The sequence below is a fragment of the Oncorhynchus nerka genome, linkage group LG19, assembly GCF_034236695.1.
Source record: "Oncorhynchus nerka isolate Pitt River linkage group LG19, Oner_Uvic_2.0, whole genome shotgun sequence".
Classification (NCBI taxonomy): domain Eukaryota; kingdom Metazoa; phylum Chordata; class Actinopteri; order Salmoniformes; family Salmonidae; genus Oncorhynchus; species Oncorhynchus nerka.
Window position 1 is genome coordinate 49852445 of NC_088414.1, and position 21422 is coordinate 49873866.

The following is a 21422-nucleotide window of genomic DNA, read 5'->3' on the forward strand; positions in this document are numbered from 1 at the left end:
CATGATTATTTTTGTCTTGTTGGGGGGGGGGGTCTTCCTGGTGTTTACCAACAACCAAAACAAAGCATTCAGATAAAATAACACAATCAAAGATGGTGGAGGTTTGCTTTGCTGCTTCTGGTACTAGTGGTCTTGGAACAGGAGATTCTGGGTTTTCTGGAGTCCAATGTTCAACCCAGTATCCAAAAACAGGGTCTCCATTAAAGGTTGTGGTTCTTCCAGCAGGACAATGACCCCTAAAACAGAGGTTCTGGTGCGCCCAGCTAAGAGTCCCCAAATTGACAGTTGAAAAGGTGTGTCAAGCATATATATGTTTTGCTTCAAGAAGTGTCTGCGGTTATCATGGTCAATAGGCTGTGCAACCAAGTACTAAGCTCTGAGGTGCCAATCATTTTGTCCATGACATTTGTCTTTTAAGTTTACAATTTGTAATTTTAGAAAATAAAGTTGACCAAAAAAAAAAAAAAAAAAAATGGTTCTGCAATGTTGAAGATCTAATAAGGTGTGGTGACTAAACGTTTCTCAAATTTGAACTTATTTGAGAAACGGGGGACTAAGAAAAGTACATGCGCGTGTTGGTACATACCGGTTACTGTCTACCAGCCTGGGACAGTTTCTATACAGTATGTTCATGTATTCTATTCACCTGATGTTTGCCCGCCCACTTGACCCAGCTCCTGTCTATTCACCTGATGTTTGCCCGCCCACTTGACCCAGCTCCTGTCTATTCACCTGATGTTTGCCCGCCCACTTGACCCAGCTCCTGTCTATTCACCTGATGATTCCCTTCCCACTTGACCCAGCTCCTGTCTATTCACCTGATGTTTCCCCGCCCACTTGACCCAGCTCCTGTCTATTCACCTGATGATTCCCCCCCACTTGACCCAGCTCCTGTCTATTCACCTGATGATTTCCCCCCACTTGACCCAGCTCCTGGTCTATTCACCTGATGATTGCCCGCCCACTTGACCCAGCTCCTGGTCCAACAGGATGATTCCCCGCCCACTTGACCCAGCTCCTGTCTATTCACCTGATGTTTCCCCGCCCACTTGACCCAGCTCCTGTCTATTCACCTGATGATTCCCTTCCCACTTGACCCAGCTCCTGTCTATTCACCTGATGTTTCCCTGCCCACTTGACCCAGCTCCTGTCTATTCACCTGATGTTTCCCGCCCACTTGACCCAGCTCCTGTCTATTCACCTGATGTTCCCCCACTTGACCCAGCTCCTGTCTATTCACCTGATGATTGCCCTGCCCACTTGACCCAGCTCCTGGTCCAACAGGATGATTCCCCGCCCACTTGACCCAGCTCCTGTCTATTCACCTGATGATTCCCTTCCCACTTGACCCAGCTCCTGTCTATTCACCTGATGATTCCCTGCCCACTTGACCCAGCTCCTGTCTATTCACCTGATGTTTCCCCCCACTTGACCCAGCTCCTGTCTATTCACCTGATGATTCCCTTCCCACTTGACCCAGCTCCTGTCTATTCACCTGATGATTCCCTGCCCACTTGACCCAGCTCCTGGTCCAACAGGATGATTCCCCGACCCCAGCTCCTGTCTATTCACCTGATGATTCCCTTCCCACTTGACCCAGCTCCTGTCTATTCACCTGATGATTCCCTTCCCACTTGACCCAGCTCCTGTCTATTCACCTGATGTTTGCCCGCCCACTTGACCCAGCTCCTGTCTATTCACCTGATGTTTCCCGCCCACTTGACCAAGCTCCTGTCTATTCACCTGATGATTGCCTTCCCACTTGACCCAGCTCCTGTCTATTCACCTGATGATTCCCTTCCCACTTGACCCAGCTCCTGTCTATTCACCTGATGTTTCCCCGCCCACTTGACCCAGCTCCTGTCTATTCACCTGATGTTTGCCCACTTGACCCAGCTCCTGTCTATTCACCTGATGATTCCCTGCCCAGCTTGACCCAGCTCCTGTCTATTCACCTGATGATTCCCTTCCCACTTGACCCAGCTCCTGTCTATTCACCTGATGTTTCCCGCCCACTTGACCCAGCTCCTGTCTATTCACCTGATGTTTGCCAACAGGATGATTCCCCGCCCACTTGACCCAGCTCCTGTCTATTCACCTGATGTTTCCCAGCTCCCACTGATTCCCCGACCCAGCTCCTGTCTATTCACCTGATGATTCCCTTCCCACTTGACCCAGCTCCTGTCTATTCACCTGATGTTTCCCTGCCCACTTGACCCAGCTCCTGTCTATTCACCTGATGTTTCCCCGCCCACTTGACCCAGCTCCTGTCTATTCACCTGATGATTCCCTTCCCACTTGACCCAGCTCCTGTCTATTCACCTGATGATTCCCTGCCCACTTGACCCAGCTCCTGGTCCAACAGGATGATTCCCCGCCCACTTGACCCAGCTCCTGTCTATTCACCTGATGATTCCCTGCCCACTTGACCCAGCTCCTGTCTATTCACCTGATGATTCCCTGCCCACTTGACCCAGCTCCTGTCTATTCACCTGATGTTTCCCCGCCCACTTGACCCAGCTCCTGTCTATTCACCTGATGTTTCCCCGCCCACTTGACCCAGCTCCTGTCTATTCACCTGATGATTCCCTTCCCACTTGACCCAGCTCCTGTCTATTCACCTGATGATTCCCTTCCCACTTGACCCAGCTCCTGTCTATTCACCTGATGTTTGCCCGCCCACTTGACCCAGCTCCTGTCTATTCACCTGATGTTTCCCCGCCCACTTGACCAAGCTCCTGTCTATTCACCTGATGATTCCCTTCCCACTTGACCCAGCTCCTGTCTATTCACCTGATGTTTCCCCCCGCCCACTTGACCCAGCTCCTGTCTATTCACCTGATGTTTCCCCGCCCACTTGACCCAGCTCCTGTCTATTCACCTGATGTTTCCCCGCCCACTTGACCCAGCTCCTGTCTATTCACCTGATGTTTGCCCGCCCACTTGACCCAGCTCCTGTCTATTCACCTGATGTTTCCCCGCCCACTTGACCCAGCTCCTGTCTATTCACCTGATGATTCCCTTCCCACTTGACCCAGCTCCTGTCTATTCACCTGATGTTTCCCTGCCCACTTGACCCAGCTCCTGTCTATTCACCTGATGTTTCCCCGCCCACTTGACCCAGCTCCTGTCTATTCACCTGATGATTCCCTGCCCACTTGACCCAGCTCCTGGTCCAACAGGATGATTCCCCGCCCACTTGACCCAGCTCCTGTCTATTCACCTGATGATTCCCTGCCCACTTGACCCAGCTCCTGTCTATTCACCTGATGTTTCCCCGCCCACTTGACCCAGCTCCTGTCTATTCACCTGATGTTTCCCCGCCCACTTGACCCAGCTCCTGTCTATTCACCTGATGTTTCCCTTCCCACTTGACCCAGCTCCTGTCTATTCACCTGATGATTCCCTTCCCACTTGACCCAGCTCCTGTCTATTCACCTGATGATTCCCTTCCCACTTGACCCAGCTCCTGTCTATTCACCTGATGATTCCCTTCCCACTTGACCCAGCTCCTGTCTATTCACCTGATGTTTCCCCGCCCACTTGACCCAGCTCCTGTCTATTCACCTGATGATTCCCTTCCCACTTGACCCAGCTCCTGTCTATTCACCTGATGTTTCCCTGCCCACTTGACCCAGCTCCTGTCTATTCACCTGATGTTTCCCCGCCCACTTGACCCAGCTCCTGTCTATTCACCTGATGATTCCCTGCCCACTTGACCCAGCTCCTGTCTATTCACCTGATGATTCCCTTCCCACTTGACCCAGCTCCTGTCTATTCACCTGATGTTTCCCTTCCCACTTGACCCAGCTCCTGGTCCAACAGGATGATTCCCCGCCCACTTGACCCAGCTCCTGGTCCAACAGGATGATTCCCCGCCCACTTGACCCAGCTCCTGGTCCAACAGGATGATTCCCCGCCCACTTGACCCAGCTCCTGGTCCAACATTCACAAACAAACAAAAAACATTGTTAAATATCAATTACATGTCAAAAAATTCCATTTTTATACAAGACCTGAAGGAGGAAAAAGTCACGAATTGGATTGTCCTTGTTGACACAGGCATCATGAGGTGAATACTTAAACAGAATGGGATTCGTTTCTATGTTCATAGATTCTATAATGTAACAGGTTTGTTTTATACGCGATGGGATGTTAAGGCAAAGCCGGGGGTGAAAGTAGATGTCATTTCTTATCGGTAGGGGTCAGCCAAGAGCACGCACGCTTTTTTAATATATTTTTACTGCGAAAATGACAAGAGTAGCCTACTCTGCTGACACTGACGAACAGATCAACAAAACCCGACGTCTGATCCATATAATTGGCCTACGAAAACGGGAGGCACAAATACAATGGAGGGGGACATTATTGTCCAAAAACAAACAAAAGTGGCACTGATCCAATGATAAAGACTGAACATGCACAGACCCGGGGGGGACATGGCCGATGTTCTCTGCTGGTGCCAGGAAGATTAAGTTTAAGAATTTTGAAAGCTAAAATACAGATTGGAGTCTTCTGACTGTAATATGTTTTACAGAAATATCCAGGTCCTTTCTAAACAGTTTTCCCGGATTGTAATCTTTAAATATTGCGATATGCATGGCCGGGTCTCTGCTTTTCACTGACAGTCGCTAACGCAACAGTCATCTATTGGTATTGCAGCAGCCGCTGCCCAAATTGCGGGCCGCAACAGTCATCTATTGGTATTGCAGCAGCCGCTGCCCAAATTGCGGGCCGCAACAGTCATCTATTGGTATTGCAGCAGCCGCTGCCCAAATTGCGGGCCGCAACAGTCATCTATTGGTATTGCAGCAGCCGCTGCCCAAATTGCGGGCCGCAACAGTCATCTATTGGTATTGCAGCAGCCGCTGCCCAAATTGCGGGCCGCAACAGTCATCTATTGGTATTGCAGCAGCCGCTGCCCAAATTGCGGGCCCTTCCGACTAGTTGATGCGATTTAAAACAAGCCACAGGTTAATAAAGTAAACCAATGATCCGCTGTGGCCAAATCCTGCTTTCTGGTGTAGTAGCCTATTTTGAATGATTTTATTCATTTATGTATAGACAGGAGTAAGCTAATTAGGGCTGTATAATTTTGCCGATTTAAATTCAATTTAGGGAAAGCTTAGTTTATGCCTTTTTTTTTAAACGTGGCATAAACACAACCAGTTATGGTGTTTTCATCCGGTTGTCAAACAATCACTTAAAAGGCGCTCCTGTGGGCTGCCCGCGCACATTCATCCACTTACCAATTCATTTCAGCATCCAAACCCCACCAGTGCACTGTGCATCCGCAATTTGATGAATGGAAAGATACATGTGTTACAAAACACCTCCGTATAGATTGAAATGTGCTGTGATTGTCATTAGGAGCAGTACACTTGTAGTCTGAATTGATGTATCCCCTGTTGTCCTCGGTCTCAGCCACTCGTCTCCGCTATGACAAAACGTCAGTTTTCTCCTCAAACTACAACGCAGTTTGGAGAACATTCCACCCGGTTTCCAGTCAATTCCGCTAATTGTTCTTGCGGCTGACACGCAGTACTGTTCCATAATGGTGTAATAGACTGTAGTTTTTTGGGGGCATGATGTATTAATTGTAATAGGTTCGCCCTACCGGAACATACATTACTTTCACCCCTGGGTAAAGCTGACATTCAGAGGCTAGGGCCACTGTTATTCTAATGGGAAAAGGGGGATACCTAGACAGTTGTACAACTGAAATGTGTCCTCCGAAATGTAACCCCAACCCCTCTGAATCAGAGAGAGGTGCGGAGGGTTGTCTTAATCGGCGTCAGGGGACTAATGATAACATCTTATTCAGATATTGGGAATCCATGATGTATATTCTTGATAACTACATATCAGGAGTGATCAGAGCGTCTCCTGTCGGCATAGGGACTAAACTGACGAGACGGAGTCGCTGATGCGAGTAACCAGTCTTGTAACAGCACATTGCAATACATCCGGGTTACACTGGTGTCGCAGTAATTCACCTTTACCGACAGACGGCATCAAAGTGCCATAACACAAACCTTCCCAACGTGCTTCACCAAGGCACGTAGATTAAGAACAAATTCTTATTTACAATGACGTACAACTACCAAATGTTACACTAATATTCTATGAACACTAATATGTAAAGAGCAAATGGCGACCCGTCAGTCAGGGCAGGTTGGCCTTGCCTGTTTTGCATGTTATTTTGGCATTAATACGTATCACATATCAGTTTGCAAACAATGTAGACAAATATATATCATTGAGTTAATAAAGCTGGAAACAAACATGGTCTCTTTTTTTATTTCTTGAGTAAGGCAGCTCCAAAATGCAGGTGTTTCAGTCTAGCTCAGTGCTTTCTGTGGTGGTGGGGCAGCTCAGTGCTTTCTGTGGTGGTGTGACTAGCTCAGTGCTTTCTGTTGTGGTGGGGCAGCTCAGTCTAGCTCAGTGCTTTCTGTGGTGGTGGGACAGCTCAGTCTAGCTCAGTGCTTTCTGTGGTGGAGGGACAGCTCAGTCTAGCTCAGTGCTTTCTGTGGTGGTGGGACAGCTCAGTCTAGCTCAGTGCTTTCTGTGGTGGTGGGACAGCTCAGTGCTTTCTGTGGTGGTGGGACAGCTCAGTGCTTTCTGTTGTGGTGGGGCAGCTCAGTCTAGCTCAGTGCTTTCTGTGGTGGTGGGACAGCTCAGTGCTTTCTGTTGTGGTGGGGCAGCTCAGTCTAGCTCAGTGCTTTCTGTGGTGGTGGGGCAGCTCAGTCTAGCTCAGTGCTTTCTGTGGTGGTGGGACAGCTCAGTCTAGCTCAGTGCTTTCTGTGGTGGAGGGACAGCTCAGTCTAGCTCAGTGCTTTCTGTGGTGGTGGGACAGCTCAGTCTAGCTCAGTGCTTTCTGTGGTGGAGGGACAGCTCAGTCTAGCTCAGTGCTTTCTGTGGTGGTGGGGCAGCTGTCTAGCTCAGTGCTTTCTGTGGTGGTGGGGCAGCTCAGTCTAGCTCAGTGCTTTCTGTGGTGGTGGGACAGCTCAGTCTAGTCTGCTTTCTGTGGTGGAGCTCAGTGCTTTCTGTGGTGGAGGGACAGCTCAGTCTAGCTCAGTGCTTTCTGTGGTGGTGGGACAGCTCAGTCTAGCTCAGTGCTTTCTGTGGTGGAGGGACAGCTCAGTCTAGCTCAGTGCTTTCTGTGGTGGTGGGGCAGCTCAGTCTAGCTCAGTGCTTTCTGTTGTGGTGGGGCAGCTCAGTCTAGCTCAGTGCTTTCTGTGGTGGTGGGGCAGCTCAGTCTAGCTCAGAGCTTTCTGTAGTGGTGGGGCAGCTCAGTCTAGCTCAGTGCTTTCTGTGGTGGAGGGGCAGACAGTAGATGATACAGGTGTTTCAGCCTAGCTCAGTGCTTTCTGTGGTGGTGGGGCAGCTCAGTCTAGCTCAGTGCTTTCTGTTGTGGTGGGGCAGCTCAGTCTAGCTCAGTGCTTTCTGTGGTGGTGGGGCAGCTCAGTGCTTTCTGTGGTGGTGGGGCAGCTCAGTCTAGCTCAGTGCTTTCTGTGGTGGTGGGGCAGACAGTAGATGATACAGGTGTTTCAGCCTAGCTCAGTGCTTTCTGTGGTGGTGGGGCAGACAACAGATGATACAGGTGTTTCAGCCTAGCTCAGTGCTTTCTGTGGTGGTGGGGCAGACAGCATATCATACAGGTGTTTCAGTCTAGCTCAGTGCTTTCTGTGGTGGAGGGGCAGACAACAGATGATGCAGGTGTTTCAGTCCAGCTCAGTGCTTTCTGTGGTGGTGGGACAGCTCTAAAATGCAGGTGTTTCAGTCTAGCTCAGTGCTTTCTGTGGTGGTGGGGCAGCTCAGTCTAGCTCAGTGCTTTCTGTTGTGGTGGGGCAGCTCAGTCTAGCTCAGTGCTTTCTGTGGTGGTGGGGCAGCTCAGTCTAGCTCAGTGCTTTCTGTGGTGGTGGGGCAGCTCAGTCTAGCTCAGTGCTTTCTGTGGTGGTGGGACAGCTCAGGCTAGCTCAGTGCTTTCTGTTGTGGTGGGGCAGCTCAGTCTAGCTCAGTGCTTTCTGTTGTGGTGGGGCAGCTCAGTCTAGCTCAGTGCTTTCTGTGGTGGTGGGACAGCTCAGTCTAGCTCAGTGCTTTCTGTTGTGGTGGGGCAGCTCAGTCTAGCTCAGTGCTTTCTGTTGTGGTGGGGCAGCTCAGTCTAGCTCAGTGCTTTCTGTTGTGGTGGGGCAGCTCAGTCTAGCTCAGTGCTTTCTGTGGTGGTGGGACAGCTCAGTCTAGCTCAGTGCTTTCTGTGGTGGTGAGGCAGCTCAGTCTAGCTCAGTGCTTTCTGTGGTGGTGAGGCAGCTCAGTCTAGCTCAGTGCTTTCTGTGGTGGTGAGGCAGCTCAGTCTAGCTCAGTGCTTTCTGTGGTGGTGAGGCAGCTCAGTCTAGCTCAGTGCTTTCTGTGGTGGTGAGGCAGCTCCAACGTGCAGGTGTTTCAGTCCAGCTCAGTGCTTTCTGTGGTGGTGGGGCGAGCCAGCAGCAAATACAGAGCGTTGCGTCGTTATTGGCTCAGTGTTCTGTCACTCATGGGGACACTACGTCACCGACAAGTCTAAGGGTAGAGCTAGACAATTCTATCCTCTTGGGCCCTGCCATAGCGTTACAATAAAAGTGCCCATCCGAAAAGTCTCAAGGTCAATGGCCACAGATAAAATGACGTCAAATCACGTTATATCTACAGTAGCTTTGATTGGACTGATCAGGTCAACATCATACTTTTAAAATCTTAGCTAGCAGTCATCATGCATCAAGTTGACAATATACTGGCGAATCCTTTTTAATCTTTGTCAAAGAAAGAGATAAAATGTCGGTGCAAACATTACACAACAAGTTGGAAAGTGGTTTGGAAGGAATCAGTGTCAGTGGCTAACTGCAAGCATTGCAAAGCAATCACTAACCTGCCATTCAGTGGAGTGGCTGAGTGGTCCCAAATCTGGGATTAAGGGTCTCTTTTCCATGTTTAAAATGATAAACGTTCAACATTGGCCATGCTGTCAATGAAGCATGATTTGTGCCACGCTCAAAACAACTCGGAACTGAGAAAACTTGACTTCAGTGAATTCAAGACAACTGGGATCTCGGGAATAATATACGTGTATATACACTGGGGAGAACAAGTATTTGATACACTGCCGATTTTGCAGGTTTTCCTACTTACAAAGCATGTAGAGGTCTGTATTTTTATCATAGGTACACTTCAAATGTGAGAGACAGAATCTAAAACAAAAATCCAGAAAATCACATTGTATGATTTTTAAGTAAATAATTTGCATTTTATTGCATGACATAAGTATTTGATACATCAGAAAAACATAACTTACTATTTGGTACAGAAACCTTTGTTTGCAATTACAGAGATCATACGTTTCCTGTAGTTCTTGACCAGGTTTGCACACACTGCAGCAGGGATTTTGGCCCAGTCCTCCATACAGACCTTCTCCAGATCCTTCAGGTTTCGGGGCTATCGCTGGGCAATACGGACTTTCAGCTCCCTCCAACGATTTTCTATTGGGTTCAGGTCTGGAGACTGGCTAGGCCACTCCAGGACCTTGAGATGCTTCTTACGGAGCCACTCATTAGTTGCCCTGGCTGTGTGTTTCGGGTCGTTGTCATGCTGGAAGACCCAGCCACGACCCATCTTCAATGCTCTTACTGAGGGAAGATCTCGCGATACATGGCCCCATCCATCCATCCTCCCCTCGATACGGTGCAGTCGTCCTGTCCCCTTTGCAGAAAAGCATCCCCAAAGAATGATGTTTCCACCTCCATGCTTCACGGTTGGGATGGTGTTCTTGGGGTTGTACTTATCCTTCTTCTTCCTCCAAACACGGCGAGTGGAGTTGAGACCAAAAAGCTCTATTTTTTGTCTCATCAGACCACATGACCTTCTCCCATTCCTCCTCTGGATCATCCAGATGGTCATTAGCAAACTTCAGACGGGCCTGGACATGCGCGGGCTTGAGCAGGGGGACCTTGCGTGCGCTGCAGGATTTTAATCCATGACGGCGTAGTGTGTTACTAATGGTTTTCTTTGAGACTGTGGTCCCAGCTCTCTTCAGGTCATTGACCAGGTCCTGCCGTGTAGTTCTGGGCTGATCCCTCACCTTCCTCATGATCATTGATGCCCCACGAGGTGAGATCTTGCATGGAGCCCCAGACCGAGGGTGATTGACCGTCATCTTGAACTTCTTCCATTTTCTAATGATTGCGCCAACAGTTGTTGCCTTCTCACCAAGCTGCTTGCCTATTGTCCTGTAGCCCATCCCAGCCTTGTGCAGGTATACAATTTTATCCCTGATGTCCTTACACAGCTCCCTGGTCTTGGCCATTGTGGAGAGGTTGGAGTCTGTTTGATTGAGTGTGTGGACAGGTGTCTTTTATACAGGTAACAAGTTCAAACAGGTGCAGTTAATACAGGTACTGAGTGAGGGCTTCTTAAAGAAAAACTAACAGGTCTGTGAAAGCCGGAATTCTTACTGGTTGGTAGGTGATCAAATACTTATGTCATGCAATAAAATGCATATAAATAAAAGCATTCCAGGTGAAGCTGGTTGAGAGCATGCCAAGCTGTCATCAGCTTGGCTACTTTGAAGAATCTAAAATCTCAAATATATTTAGATTTGTTATTAACACTTTTTTGGTTACTACATGATTCCATATGTGTTATTTCATAGTTTTGATGTCTTCACTATTATTCCACAATGTAGAAAAGATTTAGATTTAGAAAATAGTAAAAAATAAAGAACCTTCAATGAGTAGGTGTCCAAACTTTTGACTGGTGCTGTATGTATCCGTCTTGTACATCTTTATGTGTATCTGTGTCTTATATATATTTTGTGATGTCTGGTTTTAAGAATTTGCTCTTAATTGACTTCATTAAATCAACTGTTTTTATTAGAATGTCCAAGAAATACAAATCACACGTATCTGAAAGCAACAGAACAGTATTATCATACACATCGGTCTTCTCCTTCCTCTCATCTGCCCGTCTTCACATCTCCATCGGTCTTCTCCTTCCTCTCATCTGCCCGTCTTCACATCTCCATCGGTCTTCTCCTTCCTCTCATCTGCCCGTCTTCACATCTCCATCGGTCTTCTCCTTCCTCTCATCTGCCCGTCTTCACATCTCCACCGGTCTTCTCCTTCCTCTCATCTGCCTGTCTTCACATCTCCATCGGTCTTCTCCTTCCTCTTATCTGCCCGTCTTCACATCTCCATCGGTCTTCTCCTTCCTCTCATCTGCCCGTCTTCCCATCTCCATCGGTCTTCTCCTTCCTCTCATCTGCCTGTCTTCTCAGTTCTTCTTTCCTTTCTTCTTTTTCCTGAGAACAAAGAGATTATTGTTGTGAATGATTGTCCCATTGACAATTTTTATTAAATTACAAAAAATATATTTAAAAAAATCTCCAAAGTATGTTTTGGCAATATGTACATTGTTATTACATCATGCCAATAAAGCAAATTGAATTGAGAGAAAAGAGTACGAGAATCCCGCTGTCCCCTGCCAGCTGTTGTTAAAAACACTAAACAACATTATTATCCAAACACAAGGAAATCAAAACCTCCTATTTGACAAATTGGGAAAATGAAACAAAGACAGAATGAACTAGATTGCTATTTGGCTTAAAACGAGAAAAGAAACGAGCAAAATATCTCTAGAGATACAAAACAGAGACAGATCCTGACCAAACACAGACGCAAAAAAACATGGCCGCCCAAAGAGGAGTGTCTATCTGGTCACTGCACTACAGGGGAGGTAGAGACAGAGATGCACTGCCTCCTCTACTGTGAGAAATACTCCCAAATAAGAACATCTCAATCAATCCCCAACTTCTGTGCATTTATAGTATATGCATTTGCTTAGTCTGTGTGGATAGAAAACACTCAGACGTTTATAAAACTGGTTAAATCACTGCTGTGGCTTTACCAGAACGGCATTTACATCGAAAAGCACAGGAAAAACTGATCACTGAAAATGGGAAAATATATCCATGCGCTACTTGAACCCATTGATAAAGGTGAACCACAATTAATTGACTGAGGTTGCAGTACCTACAGCTTCCACACGGTGTCTAGAGTCTTGTCATTTCCCTTCGAGTTTTTTCTTGGTCAAACACATGCAGGACACCGTATTTCCTCAGGTCTAGGACCGGATATTTTCGTTGAGTTTCTAGCCGGACATTTTTCCAGACGGACAGCTAATGATCTTTACATCGCCTCCTGATGAATTTTATCGCTTATTAACGTTTACTAATACCTAAAGTTGCATTACAAACGTATTTCGAAGTGTTTTGTGAAAGTTTATCGTCGACTTTTTGAATTTTAAAAAATGACGTTACGTTTTGAAAACGCTGTTTTTTTCGTTTATCACACAGTCTACATATAACGATATCTTGGCTTTATATGGACCGATTTAATCGAAATAAAGACCCAATAGTGTTTATGGGACATCTAGGAGTGCCAACAAAGAAGATGGTGAAAGGTAAGGACTGTTTTCTATTTTATGGTGCGGTTTGTGTAACGCCGAAATGCTAATTATTTTGTTTACGTCCCCTGCTGTGCTTTTCTGTTGTAGTGTATTGGTGCATGCTATCAGATAATAGCTTCTCATGCTTTCGCCGAAAAGCATTTTAAAAATCTGACTTGTTGCCTGGATTCACAACGAGTGTAGCTTTAATTCGATACCCTGCATGTGTATTTTAATGAACGTTTGAGTTTTAACTAATACTATTAGCATTTAGCGTAGCGCATTTGCATTTCCAGAGCTCTAGTTGGGACGCAAGTGTCTCAGGTAGAAGCAAGAGGTTAACTTCTTATGGCTGGGGCAGTATTGAGTAGCTTGGATGAATAAGGTGCCCAGAGTAAACTGCCTGCTACTCAGTCCCAGTTGCTAATATATGCATATTATTAGTATATTTTGTATATAAACCCTCTGAAGTTTCTAAAACTGTTTGAATGATGTCTGTGAGTATAACAGAAATCATATGGCAGTCAAAAAACTGAGAAAAATATTCAGCCCGGAAATGGTCAATCTGAGGTTGGTCGTTTTTCAACTCAGCCCCTATTGAAGATACCGGTCATGTTACACTTCCTATGGCTTCCACTAGATGTCAACAGTCTTTAGAACGTTGTTTCAGGCTTCTACTGTAAAGGGGGACTGAGTGACAGGGGAATGAGTCAGGTGTCTGGCAGAGAGCCACACGCTCGTGGCGCTCGTTCACGTGAGCGACCTCGCGTTCCATTGCTTTTCTACAGACAAAGGAAGTGTCCGGTTGGGACATTATTGAAGATTTATGATAAAAACATCCTAAAGATTGATTCTATACATCGTTTGACATGTTTCTACGGACTGTAACGAAACATTTTGACATTTAGTCTGCAACTAGTGAACGCGCTTTGTGAGGTTTGATTTGTTTACCAAATGCGCTAACAAAAGAAGCTATTTGGACATAAATGATGGACATCATCGAACAAAAACATTTATTGTGGAACTGAGATTCCTGTGAGTGCATTCTGATGAAGATCAAAGGTAAGTGAATATTTATAATGTTATTTCTGACTTCTGTTGACTGCACAACATGGCGGATATCTGTTTGGCTTGTTGGGTCTGAGCGCCGTACTCAGATTATTGCATGGTTTGCTTTTTCCGTAAAGCTTTTTTGAAATCTGACACAGCGGTTGCAATTAAGGAACATAACGTGCCAATGTAAACTGAGATTTTTGGATATAAATATGAACTTTATCGAACAAAACATACATGTATTGTGTAACATGAAGTCCTATGAGTGTCATCTGATGAAGATCATCAAAGGTTAGTGATTCATTTTATCTCTATTTCTGCTTTTTGTGAGTCCTCTCTTTGGCTGGAAAAATGACTGTGTTTTTCTGTGACTTGGCGCTGACCGAACATAACCGTTTGTGGTGCTTTCGCCGTAAAGCCTATTTGAAATCGGGCAATGTGGTTGGATTAACAAGAAGTGTATCTTTAAAATGGTGTGAAATACTTCTATGTCTGAGGAATTTTAATTATGAGATTTCTGTTGTTTTGAATTTGGCGACCTGCAATTTCACTGGCTGTTGTCATATTGATCCCGTTAGCGGGATCTCAGCCAAAAGATTAATTCCCTAAATATTAATTTCCTAAAGATTAATTTCCTAAATATTAATTCCCTGTAGTATTTACATTCTCTTTCTTTATCGTCTTAATTAAATGTATTGACCGAAGATTCCACAATACAACAGCCGAGCCAGAGGGAGCGCGCACGGAGCCGAGCCAGAGGGAGCCAGCGAGCGCCTTATTTTGCGCATCACCACTTCACAGGAGAGGCATTTGAACATAAATGATTTATCAAAATGCGTTTTTTGGCAGAAATGCTGAATTATGTGAACTTTCATGTGCCTCAATAACAAACATGTAGAAACCTAATAAAAAAACTGTTAAAAGCACAAGCCTAGTTGATTTTGCCACAGAAAAAGTCAGCAATCTTCACGCAAGCCATGATTGGCTGAGATAATGAGTGGGCTGGGCATGCCGGGAGATGAGTTTGGATTGGTCTGCCATAATATGACATGTCTCTACTCCTCTGAAACTACGCTGAGTGTAATATTTACGGTTCATTCTTTGTTTATTATCTATTTCACTTGCTTTGGCAATGTAAACATATGTTTCCCATGACAATAAAGCCCTTTGAATTGAAAGAGGTGCGAGAGAGAGAGAGAGAGAAAGAGCCGAGGCAAGAGAGAATCTAAGGGTCGGAAGTCAGTGTCAACCTCACAGTACAATAAACACACATATGTCTGATGACATCATCAAAAGAAGACAGTTGGAAGCACATTAACCCAGATGGATATTAATCTATTCCTCTCCTCCTCAAAACAGACTGGAAAAGAAAGTCAGAGGCGAAGGACCTCAACTCTCCTCCTCCAATAGGGTTGAGGCGGTGGCGAGGAATAGATTCATATTGTCAAAGATCCTTTGTTTCCTCTACATGATCAGAGCTCCTACCTCGTCCCCTGGACCTTAGACTGGACTCCAACAGACGACTTCTGTCCTTTATCTCCCTTCGTCTCCTGTCCGTCAGCTCCTTTCTTCGGTCCTCCCAGTGCTCCTTTCTTCGGTCCTCCCACTCCTCCTCCCGTCTTCTCTCCTCCTCTTCCCTTCTTCAGTACAAATTGAGGCGTGGTACGGATAGCGCTCCTCTTCGGCGGTTTCTTCTGGAGCTGCCGTTTTACCTTACTGCAGATACACAGTTATGCTTTTGTTAGGTTTTTATTTTTCAGGTTACTGTAGCCCCTCCCCTCTGACCCATAGGTTACTGTAGCCCCTCCCCTCTGACCCATAGGTTACTGTAGCCCCTCCCCTCTGACCCATAGGTTACTGTAGCCCCTCCCCTCTGACCCATAGGTTACTGAGCCCCTCCCCTCTGACCCATAGGTTACTGTAGCCCCTCCCTCCTCCCATAGGTTACTGTAGCCCCTCCTCTGACCCATAGGTTAGTTAGCCCCCCTCCCCTGACCCATAGGTTACTGTAGCCCCTCCCCTCTGACCCATAGGTTACTGTAGCCCCTCCCCTCTGACCCATAGGTTACTGTAGCCCCTCCCCTCTGACCCATAGGTTACTGTAGCCCCTCCCCTCTGACCCATAGGTTACTGTAGCCCCTCCCCCCATAGGTCTGACCCATCTGACCCATAGTTACTGTAGCCCCTCCCCTCTGACCCATTACTGGTTACTGTAGCCCCCCTCTGACCCATAGGTCTGACCCCCCTCCGACCCATAGTTACTGTAGCCCCTCCCCTCTGACCCCCTCCCCTCCGACCCAGGTTACTGTAGCCCCTCCCCTCCGACCCATAGGTTCCCCTCTGACCCATAGGTTACTGCCCCTCCCCTCTGACCCATAGGTTACCCATGGTTACTGCCCCTCCCCTCTGACCCATAGGTTACTGTAGCCCCTCCCCTCTGCCCCTCCCCTCCCCTCTGACCCATAGGTTACTGTAGCTACTGACAACATTACAAGCACCATTGAGGGAGATGTTTAATTTTTAAAAAATGTATTGACTTTTTCAATGCTAGTTAAGGATACTGTAGTGATCACGTTTCACATTGGATTTATTAACTACAGAAAGGTAAGATGTGTTTTTAATGCTGGTGCCGCTCGGCACACAAGGTTGTTATCTAGCTAACGTTCAAAGGCATTCAAAGTTCCCCCGTTGGTATAATTCAGATAACACATGTCGTAACAAGACGGCAAGCTTCCTCCTTTCTCTCCCTCTTCCTCCTTTCTCTCCCTCTTTCTCTCCCTCGCCCTCTTCCTCCTTTCTCTCCTCACCCTCTAAATGTCTGTTTTATCTTGCTTCCTACACTGGCAGCACAGTGTGTGCGTCGTCATGATTAAACCATGCTAAGGGGTAACAGTCACTGGTTTATACCACATCTACTACTGCATAATAACAGGCAGGGAACATCAGCTAAACCACATGATTAAACCATCTACTCCTGCATAATAACAGGCAGGGAACATCAGCTAAACCACATGATTAAACCATCTACTCCTGCATAATAACAGACAGGGAACATCAGCTAAACCACATGATTAAACCATCTACTCCTGCATAATAACAGGCAGGGAACATCAGCTAAACCACATGATTAAACCATCTACTCCTGCATAATAACAGACAGGGAACATCAGCTAAACCACATGATTAAACCATCTACTCCTGCATAATAACAGACAGGGAACATCAGCTAAACCACATGATTAAACCATCTACTCCTGCATAATAACAGGCAGGGAACATCAGCTAAACCACATGATTAAACCATCTACTCCTGCATAATAACAGGCAGGGAACATCAGCTAAACCACATGATTAAACCATCTACTCCTGCATAATAACAGGCAGGGAACATCAGCTAAACCACATGATTAAACCATCTACTCCTGCATAATAACAGGCAGGGAACATCAGCTAAACCACATGATTAAACCATCTACTCCTGCATAATAACAGGCAGGGAACATCAGCTAAACCACATGATTAAACCATCTACTCCTGCATAATAACAGGCAGGGAACATCAGCTAAACCACATGATTAAACCATCTACTCCTGCATAATAACAGGCAGGGAACATCAGCTAAACCACATGATTAAACCATCTACTCCTGCATAATAACAGGCAGGGAACATCAGCTAAACCACATGATTAAACCATCTACTCCTGCATAATAACAGGCAGGGAACATCAGCTAAACCACATGATTAAACCATCTACTCCTGCATAATAACAGGCAGGGAACATCAGCTAAACCACATGATTAAACCATCTACTCCTGCATAATAACAGGCAGGGAACATCAGCTAAACCACATGATTAAACCATCTACTCCTGCATAATAACAGGCAGGGAACATCAGCTAAACCACATGATTAAACCATGCAGCTGTAAACTCACCTGTGTATCTTTTTAAAGCCTACCATGTAGCCAGGGACATCACAAACCGGCCTGTTTAAACCATCTACTCCTGCAAATAACTGGAGAGAAGAGGTGGGGTGGGGGGGAGAGAGAGGTGGAGGGAGAGAGAACCAGGTGGGGGGACAGAGAGAGAGGTGGGGGGAACCAGAGTTGAGGAGAGAGAGAGGTGGGGGAGAGAGAGAGGTGGGGGAGAGAGAGAGAGGTGGGGGGATAAGAACAGGTGGGGGAGAGAGAGGTGGGGGGAGAGAGAAACCATCTACTCCTGCAGAGAGAAGAGGTGGGGAACAGAGAAAGGTGGGGGGAGAGAGAGAGAGTTGGGGGGAGAGACAGGTGGGGGAACAGAGGTGGGGGAGAGAAACCATCTGGGGGGAGAGAGAGAAGTGGGGAGAGAGAGAGAGAGAGGTGGGGGGGAGGCAGAGAGAGAGGTGGGGGGAGGGAGAGAGAGGTGGGGGAGAGGGGAGAGAGAGAGGGGGGGAGAGAGAGAGTGGGGGAGAGAGAGGGTGGGGGGGAGAACCAGGAGAGAGGGTGGGGGAGAGAGAGAGAGAGGTGGGGGAGAAGAGAGAGGTGGGGGGGGGGAGAGAGGTGGGGGGAGAGAGGTGGGGGAGAGAGGTGGGGGAGAGAGAGGGGGGGGGAAGAGGGTGGGGGAGAGAGAGAGTGGGGGAGAGAGAGAGGGAACATGGGGGAGAGAGAGGTGGGGGGAGAGAGGAGGGGGGAGAGAGGTGGGGGGGAGAGAGGTGGGGGAGAGAGAGGGTCTAGAGGGGGGGGAGAGAGGTGGGGAGAGAGAAGGTGGGGAGAAGAGAGGTGGGGGAGAGAGAGGTGGGGGAGAGAGAGGGTGGGGGAAAGAGATCTAGGTGGGGGAGAGAGGAGGTGGGGAGAGAGAGGTGGGGGGAAGAGGTGGGGGGGAAGAGAGAGGTGGGGGAGAGAGAGGGGTGGGGGGAGAGAGAGGTGGGGGGGAGAGAGAGGTGGGGTGAGAGAGAGAGAGAGGGTGGGGGGAGAGAGAGAGGTGGGGGAGAGAGAGAGAGAGGGTGGGGGAGGAGAGGTGGGGGAGAGAGGTGGGGGAAGAGAGAGGTGGGGGGAAGAGGTGGGGGGGGAAGAGAGGGTGGGGGAGAGAGGTGGGGGAAGAGAGGTGGGGGGAAGAGAGGTGGGGGAGAGAGAGGTGGGGAGAAGAGAGGTGGGGGGAGAGAGGTGGGAAGTAGGTACCACTTATAGGAACAGGGCTCTGGGTCTAAAGAGAAGAGAGGTGGGGGAGGGAGAGGTGGGGGGAGAGAGGGTGGGGGAGAGAGAGGTGGGGGGAGAGAGAGGTGGGGGAAAGAGGTGGGGGAGAGGGGGGGGAAGAGAGGGGGGGGGGAGAGAGGTGGGGGAAAGAGAGGTGGGGGAGAGAGAGGTGGGGGGGAGAGAGGTGGGGGGGAAGAGAGGTGGGGGAAGAGAGAGGTGGGGGAGAGAGAGGTGGGGGGAAGAGAGGTGGGGGAGAGAGAGAGGTGGGGGAAGAGAGGTGGGGGGAGAGGTGGGGGGAGAGAGAGGTGGGGGAAGAGGGTGGGGGAAGAGAGAGGTGGGGGGAAGAGAGAGGTGGGGGAGAGAGAGGTGGGGGAGAGAGAGGTGGGGGAAGAGAGGTGGGGGAGAGAGGTGGGGGAAGAGAGAGGTGGGGGGTAGTAGAGAGAGAGAGGTGGGGGTCTAGAGAGAGAGAGGTGGGGGAGAGAGAGTGGGGAGAGGGTGGGGGGGGAGAGAGAGGTGGGGGAGAGAGAGTGGGTGGGAGAGAGAGAGGTGGGGGGGAGGAGGGGTGGAGAGAGAGAGAGAGGTGGGGGAGAGAGAGGGTGGGGGAGAGAGAGAGAGGTGGTGGGGAGAGAGAGAGGGTGGGGGAGAGAGAGAGAGAGGTGGGGGGGAGAGAGAGAGGTGGGGGAGAGAGAGAGGTGGGGGAGAGAGAGAGGTGGGGGGAGAGGGAGGTGGGGGGAGAGAGAGGTGGGGGAGAGAGAGAGGTGGGGGGGAGAGAGAGAGGTGGGGGAGGGAGAGAGGTGGGGGAGAGTAGTGAGAGGTGGGGTCTAGAGAGAGGTGGGGGAGAGAGATAGGTGGGGGAGAGAGAGGGCTGGGGGAGAGAGAGGGGGAGGAGAGGTGGGGGAGAGAGGGGGGGGAGAGAGAGTGGTGGGGGGAGAGAGAGGTGGGGGAGAGAGAGTGGGGGGGGGAGAGAGGTGGGGGGTGGGGGAGAGAGGAATAGGGCTTTCTGGTCTATAGTAGTGGGGGAGAGAGAGGGGTGGGGGAGAGAGAGGTGGGGGAAGAGGGTGGGGGAGAGGTGGGGGAGAGAGGTGGGGGAGAGAGGTGGGGGGAGAGAGGTGGGAATAGGGGTGGGGGAGAGAGGTGGGGAGAGAGGGGTGGGGGAGAGAGGTGGGGGGGAGAGGTGGTGGGAGGAGAGGTGGGGGTGACTAGAGGTGGGGGAGAGGTGGGGGAGAGGTGGGGGAGAGAGGGTGGGGGGGAGAGAGGTGGGGGAGAGAGAGGTGGGGGATAGGGGGGAGAGAGAGGTGGGGGGGAGAGGTGGGGGAGAGAGAGAGGTGGGGGGAGAGAGGTGGGGGGAGAGAGAGGTGAGTTAATACTACAGCTCCCATCAGACAGTGCTGCTTTACAAGCCCCTCCCCCTGTGGATCCCTAGGCTCCTCCCCCTGGTGTACCTGCGTAGAAGAGGCTTGTCATCCTCGGTGAAGAAGGTGACAGCTCTCCCTGTGCGTCCGGCCCTGCCAGTACGACCTAGGATAGGACATACAAAGATGGACAACACTTCACTACATATGTACTTTAACTAGTGCACTACATAGGGAACAGGGCTCTGGTCTATAGTAGTGTACTATATAGGGAATAGGGCTCTGGTCTATAGTAGTACCACTATATAGGGAATAGGGCTCTAGTCTATAGTAGTACCACTATATAGGGAATAGGGCTCTGGTCTATAGTAGTACCACTATATAGGGAATAGGGCTCTGGTCTATAGTAGTGCACTATATAGGGAATAGGGCTCTGGTCTATAGTAGTACCACTATATAGGGAATAGGGCTCTGGTCTATAGTAGTACCACTATATAGGGAATAGGGCTCTGGTCTATAGTAGTACCACTATATAGGGAATAGGGCTCTGGTCTATAGTAGTACCACTATATAGGGAATAGGACTCTGGTCTATAGTAGTACCACTATATAGGGAATAGGGCTCTGGTCTATAGTAGTGCACTATATAGGGAATAGGGCTCTGGTCTATAGTAGTACCACTATATAGGGAATAGGGCTCTGGTCTATAGTAGTACCACTATATAGGGAACAGGGCTCTGGTCTATAGTAGTACCACTATATAGGGAATAGGGCTCTGGTCTATAGTAGTACCACTATATAGGGAATAGGGCTCTGGTCTATAGTAGTACCACTATATAGGGAATAGGACTCTGGTCTATAGTAGTACCACTATATAGGGAATAGGGCTCTGGTCTATAGTAGTACCACTATATAGGGAATAGGGCTCTGGTCTATAGTAGTACCACTATATAGGGAATAGGGCTCTGGTCTATAGTAGTACCACTATATAGGGAACAGGGCTCTGGTCTATAGTAGTACCACTATATAGGGAATAGGGCTCTGGTCTATAGTAGTGTACTATATAGGGAATAGGGCTCTGGTCTATAGTAGTACCACTATATAGGGAATAGAGCTCTGGTCTATAGTAGTACCACTACATAGGGAATAGGGCTCTGGTCTATAGTAGTACCACTATATAGGGAACAGGGCTCTAGTCTATAGTAGTGTACTATATAGGGAATAGGGCTCTGGTCTATAGTAGTACCACTATATAGGGAACAGGGCTCTGGTCTATAGTAGTACCACTATATAGGGAACAGGGCTCTAGTCTATAGTAGTGTACTATATAGGGAATAGGGCTCTGGTCTATAGTAGTACCACTATATAGGGA

The 21422-nt window shown here is 48.5% G+C and overlaps 1 protein-coding gene across 1 annotated transcript in view; it reads right to left on the reverse strand.

The window, feature by feature from the left end:
* Positions 1 to 10883: 10883 nt before the first annotated feature.
* The window catches only part of ddx52 (DEAD (Asp-Glu-Ala-Asp) box polypeptide 52), a 73328-nt gene continuing 62789 nt past the window's right edge, over positions 10884 to 21422 (reverse strand). Inside the window, exons 12-15 of the mRNA XM_065005066.1 lie at positions 20101 to 20217; positions 17464 to 17533; positions 15013 to 15243; positions 10884 to 11329 (exon numbers count right to left, since the gene is read on the reverse strand). Coding sequence (XP_064861138.1) covers positions 11302 to 11329; positions 15013 to 15243; positions 17464 to 17533; positions 20101 to 20217 — 446 coding nt within the window. The 3' untranslated portion in view covers positions 10884 to 11301. The remainder of the gene's footprint in view (positions 11330 to 15012; positions 15244 to 17463; positions 17534 to 20100; positions 20218 to 21422) is intronic.